Consider the following 14,417-nt stretch of genomic DNA (forward strand, 5'->3'; position numbering starts at 1 on the left):
CGGAAACCACACACAACTTATAAACTATTAAAGTTAGGGTTTCTTAGTGAATAAAACTGAGAAAATCTACTTTAATATGTTTTATATTAAAGTAACAAACGATTGCACAGCAAGAATACACAACAGTCATAGACATCTATACAAAAATATGTAACACAATGGGCAACGACAACGGGGCTATTCAACCAAGATCAAAATTTTCTTTTTCTTTTTTAACAGAAACAAGTTGTTTCGGGCAGAAGCCCGGCCGAGCCTCACCACCGACTCCTCCTGGGACTGAACCCGTCAGGGTACACCAGGAGCACTACTTTGTCTGTTCGTCCAGATGTCAACCGGTGGTTTGCTGGCGTCTGGACGATTGGCCTCAGTTGTACCGTGTGTCAATGTTAGAATGGTTATGTACCATTCTTTTTGCCTCAGTCGGAAAAAAACTTATCCATTCTGTTTGAGCCGCCGTGCCTGCAGCCAGAATATAGCTTTGTCAGATTATATGATTTCCTTGTCCGATTTTGCAACCATGCTTAAAATACACGACGGCTGATGTCAAAACACTACGGTCATTCCTTGTGGGATCTCTTGCATGCCATTGCTCCGGGACGGACACAACTTAGAACAGTCATAACTTAGAAACCTCGAAAAAAAAAATCCACGTAACTTAGAACTGTCATAACTTAGAACGATCGCAAGTTAGAAACACACAACGCCGAACAACATAACTTAGAAACGAACAACTTAGAACAGACATAACTTAGAAGATTATAATATCTTGTTTGTTTCTAAGTTGTGACAGCACCCCCGTAGTGACCGTTATGGTCACAGGCTTTCGTGGTCATTGTTCAGAGGTTTCTTGGCTTGCGGGTCACAAGTGAAGAGCTCACCAACGTTTCGGTCTACTCTGCAGTCGCCATCATCAGGGCCCTTCGCTCTTTAAATGATTCATTCAATGGGGAATTTTGATTTAATACGATTGTTTTTTTTGGACACACGCCATTCAGTTTTGCGTTGTTTTTAATGAAAAAAACCTAAAGATTGCAAAATAAGAAATAAAAAAATGTAAACACAAACCTTTATCAGCTGACGTCGCACAACAGTGAACCTAAACAGGTATTTTGCACAACGCAGACGAACACATTCAAACTTAAAATATCGGACAGCACAAAAATGCTGTGTTCGTACAGTTTTCTGCGTTGTCATTGGTTTGCTGACCAAATCGTTGGGCCAAAAACGTTGACCGAATCGTTGGCGAAATCTTCGCTTTAGACGCGGCTGGAAAAACACAAGCCATGAGAGCTCGCACGCAGTTGTAGCTGAGTGGCAGAGTGGCGTGAAGGTCTAAGATCCAAACATTTGCACCTTTGTGCTGCCTGTGCAATTGGCTCTCTTTTTTATATGAGGAGACTCTGTGCCAATGAGAGACTCTAAAACAAAAAAAAAAACATTAAATCACAGGCTGGCTATTTGAGGTTCAACAACGGGTCAGCAACCAACGAACTGGCGTTATGGTCCCGACTATACAGTGGACCGTGTATAGTCTGCCCTGGAGGTCATTGAACCCTCGGATTTTTCCAGAAGTGTGGATGAATCAGCTCCAACAATCGCCAGAGCCGTCCACTTCCAAGTGGTAGTTAAGACATCCCGAAGCGCCGACCGCTTTTAGACGTCGAAATGGCAACCGGCGAGCACTTTTTTTTGGTGGAACACGCGGCATTACGTTAATGCCTTTGTTCCCCCCACCCCCGACCCTGCTCTCGCAAGCGACTGCTGGTTCGCTCGCGAGGGACTCGTTGAAATATCAAAGCGGAGGGCGTTTTGTTTGTTCCGGGCCGGGTGAAGATGTGAAGATGCGAGCCCACAGTGGGCTTAGAGGGCGGTAACACCGGGGCGTGTCCGCGCCGCATCGTGTAACACAGCCCGGAGAGGCCATCTCGTTAATCCACTGCCAGCATAGACTTCAAACAATGCTACTTTTTTCGGCACATCCCTTTAGGGAGGAGAGCTGGGAACAGGAGGAAAAAAATGTCATGTTCGTTTCAGCAGTTTTTGTGTCATTAAGAGAGTTTTTGGAATCACGTAATAATGTCTAATGACAGCTTTATTAAAGTTTGAGTCATTCCCAAAAAATGAAATAGAGGAAACATTTGTAGCATCCAGTTACTATTAATTTCAAACATTACACTATTTTATACATTACACAGAAAAAATAATTCTGTGCTTTTACAACAGAGTTATTTGGAAACCAGTTGTCAAGAAATAGTTTGTATTACCACAAGATATTGTAGCTATGTACAACACATGGCTATGGTATTTTTTTTTGCATATATGAAATACTTTTTTTTTCCCAAGACAATACTGAGTATTTCCTTACGAAAATTGGCGCATAATTTTATATTTTAATTGATGTTTAATACAAGCATAACGTTTTTGAAGCATGGGGATAGTGATCCAATATTCAATCATTTTACTTTATTTTGTTTTATTTTGCTTGTGAGTGAAGTTAATACTGTAAAGTTATTAAGGGAACGTTTTACAAATGACTTTAACTATTGGAGGTATTGGGACAACACAAAGCATAAATTTCCGGGTAAGATTCCGAACCCAGTATGACTGGGAGCACTATTTTGTAGCTATAGCCTACAGTTATTTGCACGTAAATGTGCAAATTTGCAAATATCTTAATCCTACACGGATATTTCTGTGCCATTAAAAAAATACAGTGTATGCTTCAACGAAGCAAAATTTACAAAATTAAATGATAAAAATTGTTAGCTGTTGAAACCAAGCTGGAATCTCTGGGTTCGTATCCCAACACGTCCAATATTTTTTTCATGTGCCTTAAGCTCGTAAAAAAATAAAATTCTCCAGCAGACGAGAGTCTTAGCGGAGATAACCTCCTAGCTGTTAGATTATTTTTCTTTCAATATTCATGCCCCGCTTGGGTTGCGAATACGAATCGCGTATATTTCATAGCTCTATAAGAAACAGAATATAGCTTTGGAATCTATTTTAAAGTCAATGTTCGGGAAATGAATTTGACAGGTAATGGCAGTTAGGGTACGTGCCAGTGAAAACATAAACATAATCAGCCTGTTACTGACCGGAACCTTGTGATGCAGAATCAAAATGAAGCAGCGTTAAATTTGCTACTTACTCAGTGTGGACAGGAACATGATCACAAAGCCTGTGAACATCGGGATGCTGTAGCCAATTCTGGAAACAAACGAAAAAATAGTTGGTTGTTGGTAAAGTCGGTCTACGGACGATAGTTTAACGTGACAACATCATTACAAAACATTGATGACATGATTGCATACTTTTATGAATAAAATTGAATCATTTTTATTGAATTATCACTATTTTATATGGATACAAAGAAGGAGTGAAATGAAATCTACAATTTAATTGATAAATTTACTTTTATTTGCACTCATTAATCCAAATATGTTTATTACTTTAACGAAGAGATTATTTAAACTATAACTTTTATACATGTTTGCTATTTAACTTCTTCCAATCTGTGTTATTCTGTTAATGATAGGACGATGATAGGAAACGAATGGGAGTGTTTCAAATTTAATGTGCCTCGAAAAAGTCAAATCGATGGTTGTTCCAATCGAGTGGAAGAGAGATAGATGCGGCGCAAGCGTACAATGAGCGTAACGGGACGCAGCGTAACGGGACAATGTGCATAACGGGGCAATGAGTCATCCTTTTTCGTGCTTGCAGCCGGCGTTCATCGATTTATTAGACGTTGTCACGTCAAAAACGCTTTCTTTTAACGATAGATCGTTAGGTACTAGCCGTCAATTCACATTCAGAATTTTTTTTTTTTAACCTCTCCAACCCGCTCGTGACTTCAGCCAAAGATTTCAATAATCCAGAGTAAGCATTCAGCTGGATGTTTCGTGTTTACATAGCGAATCCTTGAAACCGCTGGGGTGTAATCAGCTTATCTCTGAGTCGTTGACAGGATTTGGTTCAGGAGTGGGCCGTCGTACCGAGAAAAATGAGCAGAGAAAGTAAAGCAAAACAGTTTTGAACTTGTCGAAAACTTAATGTATTATAAAAATGTTAGTAATTTTTATATTATCCATAGAATAAAATTGTACTGATAAAATGTTTGATTTTCCAACTCTCCAATTTTATGTAAAACGTAGGTGACGTAGAAAGACTAATAAATTAGCGATCTGTGCTACGTGGACGCTCTGCTGTTAAGAGGCCCGCCTCGACATGGGTGTATGTGTGTCGGCGGGGCGGGATGATAAGCGCGACGCTCGCTGGTGCTTCTAGCGCGGTGTCTCCTCTGGACTGGCGCGCAGTCTTCTCGTCATCACAGGACAACTGTGAAATTTGAGCGTTGACCGTAACATTATATTGCGGAGAGATGAAGATAAAGGTGTAATGCAAGTCCCTTAAGTGCTTTCAAAATCTGTACCGGTTGTTTTACGCCTAAAAATTACTCTGAAAACATGCGTTTTAGCCATTTTAACTCTTCTAAAAATACATTTTAAAAACTTAATCCAAAATCAAAAGTACTTTTTCGGAACTCAGCGAACTATTAAATGCTTTTCGTAAGCAGACCCCAACTCTGATATCTTGAGTAGTTTTGCAATCGCGTTGTTTTTCCTTAAGCTCTGCGCACAGTGTGTGTGCCCGGGTGGGCGGGGGCCTTAATAGGGGGAAGGATAAGTTAGCGGATGGTCGTGATCGGCCGCAGTTGCGGTATGCAAGTGCGATGTTATTTGTAATCACGTAGATGCATGCAAAATTCGTGGATTCATTTCGCGATGGGCTACCATCAAAACAACTATACCGTCGTACCGCTTCTGCGATTAGCCCACATTTTATCCGGGGAACTGTGAGCCAATGGGAAACACTAAACCAAGAAAGTGCGCGAATTACGGACAGCCTAGTTGAGAAGTCTCACGCGTCAGTAGCCAATGAACAGGTGTCATTTCCGCGAGTATTAAAAATGACTGTGGAGTCTATCCTAGAGGTCAATGAATCCGCGAATTTTGCAAGTCTCTAGTAATCAGATACTCGTGTTGTCAGACTAGGCGGGAGGGAGCAGACCCCCCACATTATTCTGTGGGCCCCGTTGCTAGAAATAATTATGCCCCCCCTTTTTTTTCTAACAGAGATTTAAAAAAAATGTTTTTTTTATATAATATATTGTTTCAGTTATATATTTTTTAAACTTTTCACAATTATTTTTAAAACACATTAAACTATTTTTAATTCAGTGTTTCGATTGTCAACGTAAATTTATTTTGAATTATGGCAAATAAATGAGTGTAAGTGTTCTGCACTGTCAACATGGTGTCACGTCAATTGGTGGTGGTTTTGTTACTCACAAGTTGTAGATTCAGACACGTTCTGTACGCACAGCATATTCCGAATAATATTACTCTGGTGTAATATTTCATCGGTAACTAAATTTAGGCCTTACTGTTTAATTGTTTTCTATGATTTATTTAAAATGGTCTACCTTTTTTGTTTTAAGTTTTTTCTTTCTTTCCTTCGCGGGCCCCCTAGACCGATGGGCCCCGTTGCCGTAGCAACGGTAGCAGCGGCCAAGTGGGGGCCCTGGGAGGGGGGCACTCACTTGTGGGTGAGCGGGCCGACGATGGGGTTGGACAGCAGCTGGACGAAGGCCTTGGACGCGAACATCATGCCGACGGCCACCGTCTCCTCGATGAGGTCCTTGTGGCGCCTGCGCTTGCGCTCTTGGCTGGGCGACAGCGTGGTGAGGTTGCCTGCGGACATTCCAGGCCACTGGCTTGTGAACTAGGCGAGGCGCGAGATGTTCAGCAACCACACATTCCAGGGCACTGGTTTGTGAACTAGGCAAGGCGTAACATGTTCAGCAACCACATTCCAGGGCAATGGTTTATGAACTAGGCAGGGCGTAACATGTTCAGCAACCACATTTCAAGGCTCCGGTTTATGAACTAGGCAAGGAGTAACATGTTCAGCAACCACATTTCAGGGCTCTTGTTTATGAACTAGGCAAGGCGTAAGATGTTCAGCAACCACGTTTTAAGGCACTGGTTTATGAACTAGGCAAGGCGTAAGATGTTCAGCAACCACATTCCAGGGCTCCGGTTTATGAACTAGGCAAGGCGTTAGATGTTCAGCAACCACATTTCAAGGCACTGGTTTATGAACTAGGAAAGGCGTAACATGTTCAGCAACCACATTCCAGGGCACTGGTTTATGAACTAGGCAGGGCGTAACATGTTCAGCAACCACATTCCAGGGCAATGGTTTATGAACTAGGCAAGGCGTATGATGTTCAGCAAACACATTTAAGGGCACTGGTTTATAAACCACACTAGGTGCAATAACGCAACGCAAGTATTGTTCAACTTCCCACTTTCTTGCGTTTTGGCTTGCGTTCTCGACGGCCACATTGGAAGAGAAGTGTTCCGAAAACGGTTAAAGATGCAGTTTTTTTGCATAGAAGCCCACGATGTTCTGTTTATTATACAGAAAAAATTTGTCACTATTCAGATTTTCACACAGTTAAAGAAAATACCAATCAAAACAAATTAATTTAAAATATCTCTTTTTGTTTTTTCATGATAAATATGAATTATCTAAAGCTGCAGAAAATAGTTTTCTACTATTATGAAACGTTTATTCAAGGGTTGGTAACGTCTTGGCACGTGCGTGGTTTATAAAGGACCGTGATTTTCACCATAGATGTCGTGTTGCGTCAGACGAGCAGAACCACAAGCAGTCAGACGAGCAGACAGACGAACAGTCAGACGAGCAGACAGACGAGCAGTCAGACGAGCAGACAGACGAGCAGTCAGACGAGCAGACAGACGAGCAGGCAGACGAGCAGACAGACGAGCAGACAGACGAGCAGTCAGACGAGCAGACAGACGAGCAGTCAGACGAGCAGACAGACGAGCAGTCAGACGAGCAGACATACGAGCAGACAGACGAGCAGACACACGAGCAGTCAGACGATCAGACAGACGAGCAGACAGACGAGCAGACAGACGAGCAGACAGACGAGCAGTCAGACGAGCAGACAGACGAGCAGTCAGACGAGCAGACAGACGAGCAGACAGACGAGCAGACAGACGAGCAGTCAGACGAGCAGACAGACGAACAGTCAGACGAGCAGACAGACGAGCAGTCAGACGAGCAGACACACGAGCAGTCAGACGATCAGACAGACGAGCAGACAGACGAGCAGTATGACGAGCAGACAGACGAGCAGTATGACGAGCAGACATACGAGCAGTCAGACGATCAGACAGACGAGCAGTCAGACGAGCAGACAGACGAGCAGACAGACGAGCAGACAGACGAGCAGACAGACGATCAGACAGACGAGCAGACAGACGAGCAGTCAGACGAGCAGTCAGACGAGCAGACAGACGAGCAGGTATACTCACCGAGCAGGTCGTACGGCGCGGTGGTGAGGTCGAGGAACTCCAGGCTGGCGGTGTCTGGCGGCTCGGGGGTGGTGACCGGGGGAGGGTGGTCCCTCAGGCGGGTCTCGTTGGGGTGCCGGATGTCGTACAGGAACTCGGGGATGATCGGCACTGCAGGCACAACACGGCAGCCCTCCGCGTTCAAGCACCCTCCACTGCCCTCCAGGGCACCACATAGAATAGTTTTTTTTTTCCTTCTGTACTTTTAGAAAATATTCCTTTTGGAAACCAGTCGCCAACAAATAGTAATACCTGCTCAGACAACCACTTGTTTCCTTTGTTTACTGCGCCACCAGAGCGGCACGGTGCCCCTACTACTTCCCCATTTATTAATTCACTTAATTGGAAGCATCAGATGGTTAAAATTGTTTATACATCACGAGAAAACTATTGCGGAATCATTAAAACACTTAATATGAAAACACTGATATTCCCTTCCTGAAAGTACCGCTTTCTGGGTTTGAAAATACCGCTTTATGCCACTTAAAAGTACCAAAAAATTCCCTTTCCTATCAATCTGTCATCATGAGACACTTTATGGCCTTAACAAGACCCTCCAGGGCTCCAGCATCATGGATAAGGGCCTTACCAAGACCCTCCAGGGCTTTAACATAATGGATAAGGGCCTTACCAAGACCCTCCACGGCTCCAGCATCATGGATAAGGGCCTTACCAGGGGAACCCTGGCTCCCTACCAGGAGTGTACGTACTTGCAAAAGCGTGACTGTGAAACTGTTATGATGTCAAAACTATGTCTTACGGGGAACGTTCTCATATTTTACAGTCTTCTGCTTATTGCATGCATCATGGGCAGTATACAACATACAGCACCGTGTCCAGAGATTACGTGTCAGTTAACCCCCCACGTGCAAAAATTGTCGTGCACCGCGGCCAGGGTGGAGTATTTTTTTTTTCAAGTCTTTTTTCGCTTTCATCGAAGCCGTTTCATTATATAGCTTAAAAATTTTCGGTTCGCCAATGAAATGATTCTATAGTCGATTTAGCTGCCCTGGCAGCGGATTCGAGCGGTGGGTGCGGAAACCACGTGTGTTTCGGGTCAGTTGATGTAGTTGAAAACAGAATCTGCGTACGTGTATTTATCACGCTCGGCACTATTTCAAATGAATTAGGAGTGTGTTTGCAACATGAGAACACGTGAATTTTCTAGTTACCGATACTAATAATTGTATAGTAAGGTCTGGCAACTTCCTATCCTTCTCCTTGGCGAAACCCATCATTAGCCAAAGACGCTAATAACATTTTAGAGCTTCGCCGATAGATGGCACTGCCTTGAATTTGTAACGCTCTATCTTTTGGTTCGTCCGTCACGTCTTGCCTAGAGGGTTACCCGCCTTCCACACAAAATGAAGCTGAAGGTTGTAGTCCCGGTTTTGCTGATGCGTAGCCTTGATGCACCGAGACTGTGCAATGAATGGGACTTTAAAATCAAAATTTTCCGGTTTTTCAATGTATGTCCTACAGAATTGAGACTCTAGGGATGTTCCTTATATAATGACGTGTTTAGCCTGGGCAACGCCGGTCACTTCAGCTAGTATATGTAGCTATATGGTCTAAATCAGTGGTTCCCAAACTTTTTCAGCTGGCGACCCACCTTTCCTTATAGGAATACCTCCACGGTCTATCGGTCCATGGTGAAGAAAAAAACCTTATTTGTAAAGTTGATATATATAATTTACCATAAAAAATTGCATATATGTATATGTTTTTTTTAGATACCGATTGATTATTGATAAACAATTTGTGTTCTAATTTGAAAATGGTTGACAAAAATATAAGCACTTTGTGGCAAAACAGTTATTTATTTAAGAATAGATATGTGTTTTGCACACAATTCGAATTGTTTCGATTTTTCTTATCTTTTTCTGAATGTTTATTCGATGGTTTCTGATAGTTTAGGATCGAGTCGCGACCCACCTGTAACCCTTCCGCGGACCCACTAGTGGGTCGCGACCCACCGTCTGGGAACCGCTGGTCTATGTGATGACCATCAGTTAAATTGTTCGTTCTTTTTGTCATTGGCTCGATATAATTTTGTTATGATTAGTTTGTGATGCACGCTAGAGTCACAAACTCATAAAAAAGAGTAGATGATTTCGCGAAGTAGTTAAACAGCGGAAAGAGTGGGATAAGAAGGTATCGGCTTTTTGTGAAACCCAGAGCATCAGAGCTCCCGTCGTAGCCTATTTGTTCCATTGGTAGGGACCGGAAAAATTCGCGGATTCAATGACCTCTAGGATAGCCTCCATTATCCTCTGCACTTCTCAAGTAAACACGCGTGATCATTGGTTACTAAACTGAGTCGTCTCCACTGGGTAGCTTGTGATTCGACGCTTCTTTGGTTGATAGTCTCTCATTGGCCCAGAGAGCTCCAGTTAAACCGCGAGCCGATAGCAGAACCAGCAGAATTGTCCACATGTTTGAATTTCAGCCTATCGCGAAATTAATACGCGAATTTTTCCGGTCTCTACCCATTGGTGTGACAACTACCCTGGGGATGGGATGGGGGAAGGGGGGGAGTCCATGGGTGCCCCCCCCCCCCCCCCCCCCCGACAGCAGGTAATACACTATTAGCCCCGTGATGGCGGCCCAATGAGGCGTGAACACCAGGCGGCTAAGTCTATTAGCTATCAGCTCCGCGGACGAGAGAATAATCGAGTGGGGAGGAGAGCGGATCACAGCGAACCTGGTGGCGAAACTCGAAAAAAAAAAAAACTTTTCCTGGCAGGGAGACTGAAGTTCGGCGCTACGCACAGTTAGTTGCGGACCGTAGAGCGAATGAAGTGAGCGTTCAGAGTGGACAATCGATACTATTGACTTGGCTTTTTGATGTGTAAACATCTTAGCCCTCGGTATATACGGCATTCGGTGGGAGTAATTTCGTGAAAATGGAACAGAAATCGATGAACGGAAATGTAATACAAAGATGGCGGAACCACGTGTAGCAACATAAACACGTACATAGTCACTTTCGTCAAATGAAACTTTATGATACCCTGGAATATATTTGGTAAACTTAAATACTCATAGTAAAAGTAATCTCAAGCCTTAAAATACCTAAGAATATTAGCCTTACACTGATTACATAACATATTATCTCTTTAAATTCCCAATTGGCATATTATCACAAAAGAGAGAGCGTGCTTTCAATATCAAGGTACGGGGTTATAATATCGTCACAAAAAAGTTTTTTTTTTTTTTACTTTTTAAACATTATAACATAATAATATTATATAATGTTAAATCAGCTCAATAGGATTTATTTTTGTTTGCTGGAAGTTTTTACAGATTGATTTGTCATTTAAGCAAAAATAAATATGCAAACATATACTTAGTGTTTTAAAATGTTTTAGTTAAAATTTTAGTAATGCAACAGAAGTATAACTATGTGTGCGGAAACTTTATAGTATTTACTTTTAACAATATGGGCAGTGTTTAAATTAAATTACTTTTCGAAAATAAGGTCCAAAGCCGATGTTTTATCTGAGCCGTTTCCAATACTTTGAAATTACCGTTTGTTTCGTGCTGCTATCTGTAGGTGATGGTGGCAAGTAACGTTTACGATTCAAGCAGCGAATTCTAGCGGTGGGCGCAGAAATTACCATATGTGCGTGATTCGCATTCAGAAATTTTAGTATTTGAAATGCGAATATTTTATTATCAGTTTATTCATCACGCTCGGCATCATTTTAAAGAATTCAGTGTTAATTTTCGTGTCTGAGTATTTATTTGCTACATGAACATGAGAACACATGTGTTTGCTTGTTACCGACGTAAAAAGCACTAATAGACTCGTTCGCATTTTTCCTTCACAATCACAATTGTGCTACAAAATCGCAAACTTGATAAAACAGAAGGCGGGTTTGTCAAGCTTTTAACGGACAATAGACGGTTTACAAGTATATAAATGATGTATGTTATTATTAAACGTTTTTAAATGCTATTCTGCTAAGTAAACAATAAATATGTACCTAGTTAAAATGTGTATAAAATTTGTATGAGGAAACCAGGGATATTTTTTTTTCATTAGCATGTAGAGTAGCAGCCCTGCAATTTATTGATAGGGCTATGGAACATTTTTTTAGCTGATATAACTATGGGAGATTGGAGATAAGCATATCAATGTGGTTTAATCTTCTGTCCTTATAGTAGGTATGTTATACACGGTACACGTCAAATAGCGCATACTTAACAAAAATTCCGATCACTTTCATCACGCCATGTTGCTCAACACAGGCGACAATTAGAAAAACTGGTTCACCGGTGCCTATAGTGTCCACATCTTGGTGCGGACACGGGTGAAATACTAATGAGTTGATGAAGGCGATTTCGATGGACCTGGCTGGAGAAAGACTTACTGGACACTTTTTTTGACGTGATAACGTCTTATAAATCGATAAACACCGGCTGCACGCACGAAAAATTGTCACGTTCCGCCTGAGCAGAGCGTGCAAGAACCGGCCAACCACCGTGCGAGAAAATATTCTATAATACCAAACAGGTTAAGGCGGGCTTATTAACTAATTGTTCGTGATAATATTTAAACAAATTATTTCAATTAAATTTGCAAAAAATGTAAATAATATTTGAAAATTAAATAAAAGTATGCAATTTTTCGTCAATGTTTTCTCATGACGTTATCACGTAAAATTATCGTCCGTAAACCTACTTTACAGACAACACCCCCCCCTTTTTTTTTTTGCCTAACAAACATAAGCATGCGAGTCCGGAAATTTCCTGCTCCACGTGAATGATTAAACCCACACCCTCGACCAACCAGTCCGTCCGGCTTAAGTTAAAGTTTGGCAAAGGTTTTGACGAATTGTATTGACGTGACAACGTCTAATAAATCGATGAACGCCGGCTGCACGCACGAACAAGTGTCCCGTTACGCACATTGTCCCGTTTCGCGGTGTCCCGTTACGCTCATTTTATATTGCTCTTTGCTAACCTGAACCTCCTAGCATTGCGACCGAGTCCGTGGCGTAATTTTGTTTTCATGCATTTTAATGTAACATTTTCATTGCTCTTCGCTAACCTGTTCCTCCTAGCATTGCTGCAGAGTCCATGACGCAAATATATTATTTTTGACTGCATCTTGGTGTTGGGTAAGCCATTTTCCTTCACATCATCCTTGAAACACTCCCATTCGTTTCCTACTTTTCCTATCATCGTCCTATCCTTAACAGAATAACACATATTGGAAGAAGTTAAATAGCAAACATGTATAAAAGTTATAGTTAAAATAATCTCTTCGTTAAAGTAATAAACATATTTTAATTAATGAGTGCAAATAAAAGTAAATTTATCAATTAAATTGTAGATTTCATTTCACTCGTTCTTTGTATCCATACAAAATCGTGATAATTCAATAAAAATGATTCAATTTTATTGATAAAAGTATGCAATCATTATATCAATGTTTTGTTATGACGTTGTCACGTTAAACTATCGTCCGTGAACCGACTTTACAGACAACCAATTTTTTTTTCTTCTTGCGAGGGGCCATCTGATGTGGCTGGATGCCACGTGGTCGACGGACAGATGAGACGAATCATCGGTAGTTATAGTTCTCCAGTAACCTGCCACTCGTTGGACACAGCAGGCCCAAGGAGGGGAGGGTCTGTCGAGGGAGAATCTGGAACACAGTGTTGCGGCCCCTCGGACACTGCATCGCTCTCTGGCGCTCGCAACCCTCCCGGCCAGGGGGGGGGGGTGCTGACCCTCGCAGCTGAGTGCTGGCTGTTGTAAAGGGTCGTGGACTCGTCGTTTCCGACGGACGGGGACTCTGGGAAGAGTGGGTGCGCCTACCAGCCGGCGCGGCGGTGTGAATCCCCGAAGAGACCTGCCCTTCCCCGCCCACCTACCAACACTTGGGTCACTTAGACCAAGGTCACACAGGAGCGAGAGAATACACCCGTGGAAGGGTGAGCTATAAAATATGAATGCGCTTTAGTTTTTTTTTTTTTTTTGTTTTAACTGAATTTCAATACAGTGATTTCTTGAAGTTGCTTGGCTTCTGGGTTGTAGCCGCGTCATTGGCGAATAATAATTCACCGACGTTTCGGTCGACATTGCAGTCGCCATCATCAGGGAAACAGTTACCTTCTAGGTACCTACTAGGGTAACTGTTCCCTGATGATGTCGACCGAAACGTCGGTGAATTATTCGCCAAAGACGAGGCTACAACCCAGAAGCCAATATACTTCAGACAATGGCCGTGAAAGCCTGCGAACATTATTACAGTGGTTTCTTGTTTTTCATTAGAGTGTATATATAATGCTCACTTAAAATTATTGCCAATATTCACAATAAATAACTGTTTTGAACAATATGGACCATTATTCAATATCAGTCAGTAAAGTACAAGATTTAAAAGCACATATATAATTTTTATTTGTATGTAGTTTTTTTTTTTGTTCTGTCAATTTTAGTTGCTTGCTAAGCGCGCATCGTATAAATTCGTTCTCATAATTTTTCCATGACGCGCCTAGGGAAGCACGACTTGAGAAATGAAAACGGGCGAAGCGGGGCCCGTGGCTGGAGCCGCCCTTGCCACGTGCCACGTGCCACGTGCCACGTGCTCGAGCAGGCTTCAGCACGCGCTAGGGTGTCGCCGCGCCGCTCACGTGCCTGCTTCCACACACACCGGCCATCTGGCCGCAAACAGAAAATGCATTGAAACAATGCATTGATGCACAGTCCGTCGCTGGATCTTGCTGCAAACTTACAAAACAATCGCCACTGAAATATATACAGAATGTGTCAGTTATTGATGGATAAGTAAGTGTCACTGTGTCAGTTTAGTTACTTTCTTTCCGGCTCAAGAGAGCGCATCAGATACCGTATTACTGGTTCAGTTTGTATAAAAATGTATACATTTTTTTTCAAATCGGGAAAATTTAAGGATAAATTCTTCAAAATTTAACTTTAAAAATAAATTAAAAATTT

General features: G+C 42.1%; 1 protein-coding gene across 2 annotated transcripts in view; it reads right to left on the minus strand.

Annotated features, from left to right (window-relative positions):
* Positions 1-14,417, minus strand: part of LOC134536134 (synaptic vesicular amine transporter) — a 145,261-nt gene that overhangs the window by 24,994 nt on the left and 105,850 nt on the right. For both annotated transcript variants that reach the window (XR_010075766.1, XM_063375726.1), the window contains exons 3-5: positions 7,410-7,559; positions 5,603-5,753; positions 3,149-3,207 (exon numbers count right to left, since the gene is read on the minus strand). Coding sequence is in view for 1 of the 2 variants with exons in the window: in XM_063375726.1 (XP_063231796.1) it covers positions 3,149-3,207; positions 5,603-5,753; positions 7,410-7,559 (360 nt within the window). In the remaining variant the exon portion in view is untranslated. The remainder of the gene's footprint in view (positions 1-3,148; positions 3,208-5,602; positions 5,754-7,409; positions 7,560-14,417) is intronic.

This window comes from Bacillus rossius, chromosome 10, assembly GCF_032445375.1.
Source record: "Bacillus rossius redtenbacheri isolate Brsri chromosome 10, Brsri_v3, whole genome shotgun sequence".
Taxonomy (NCBI): Eukaryota; Metazoa; Arthropoda; class Insecta; order Phasmatodea; family Bacillidae; genus Bacillus; species Bacillus rossius.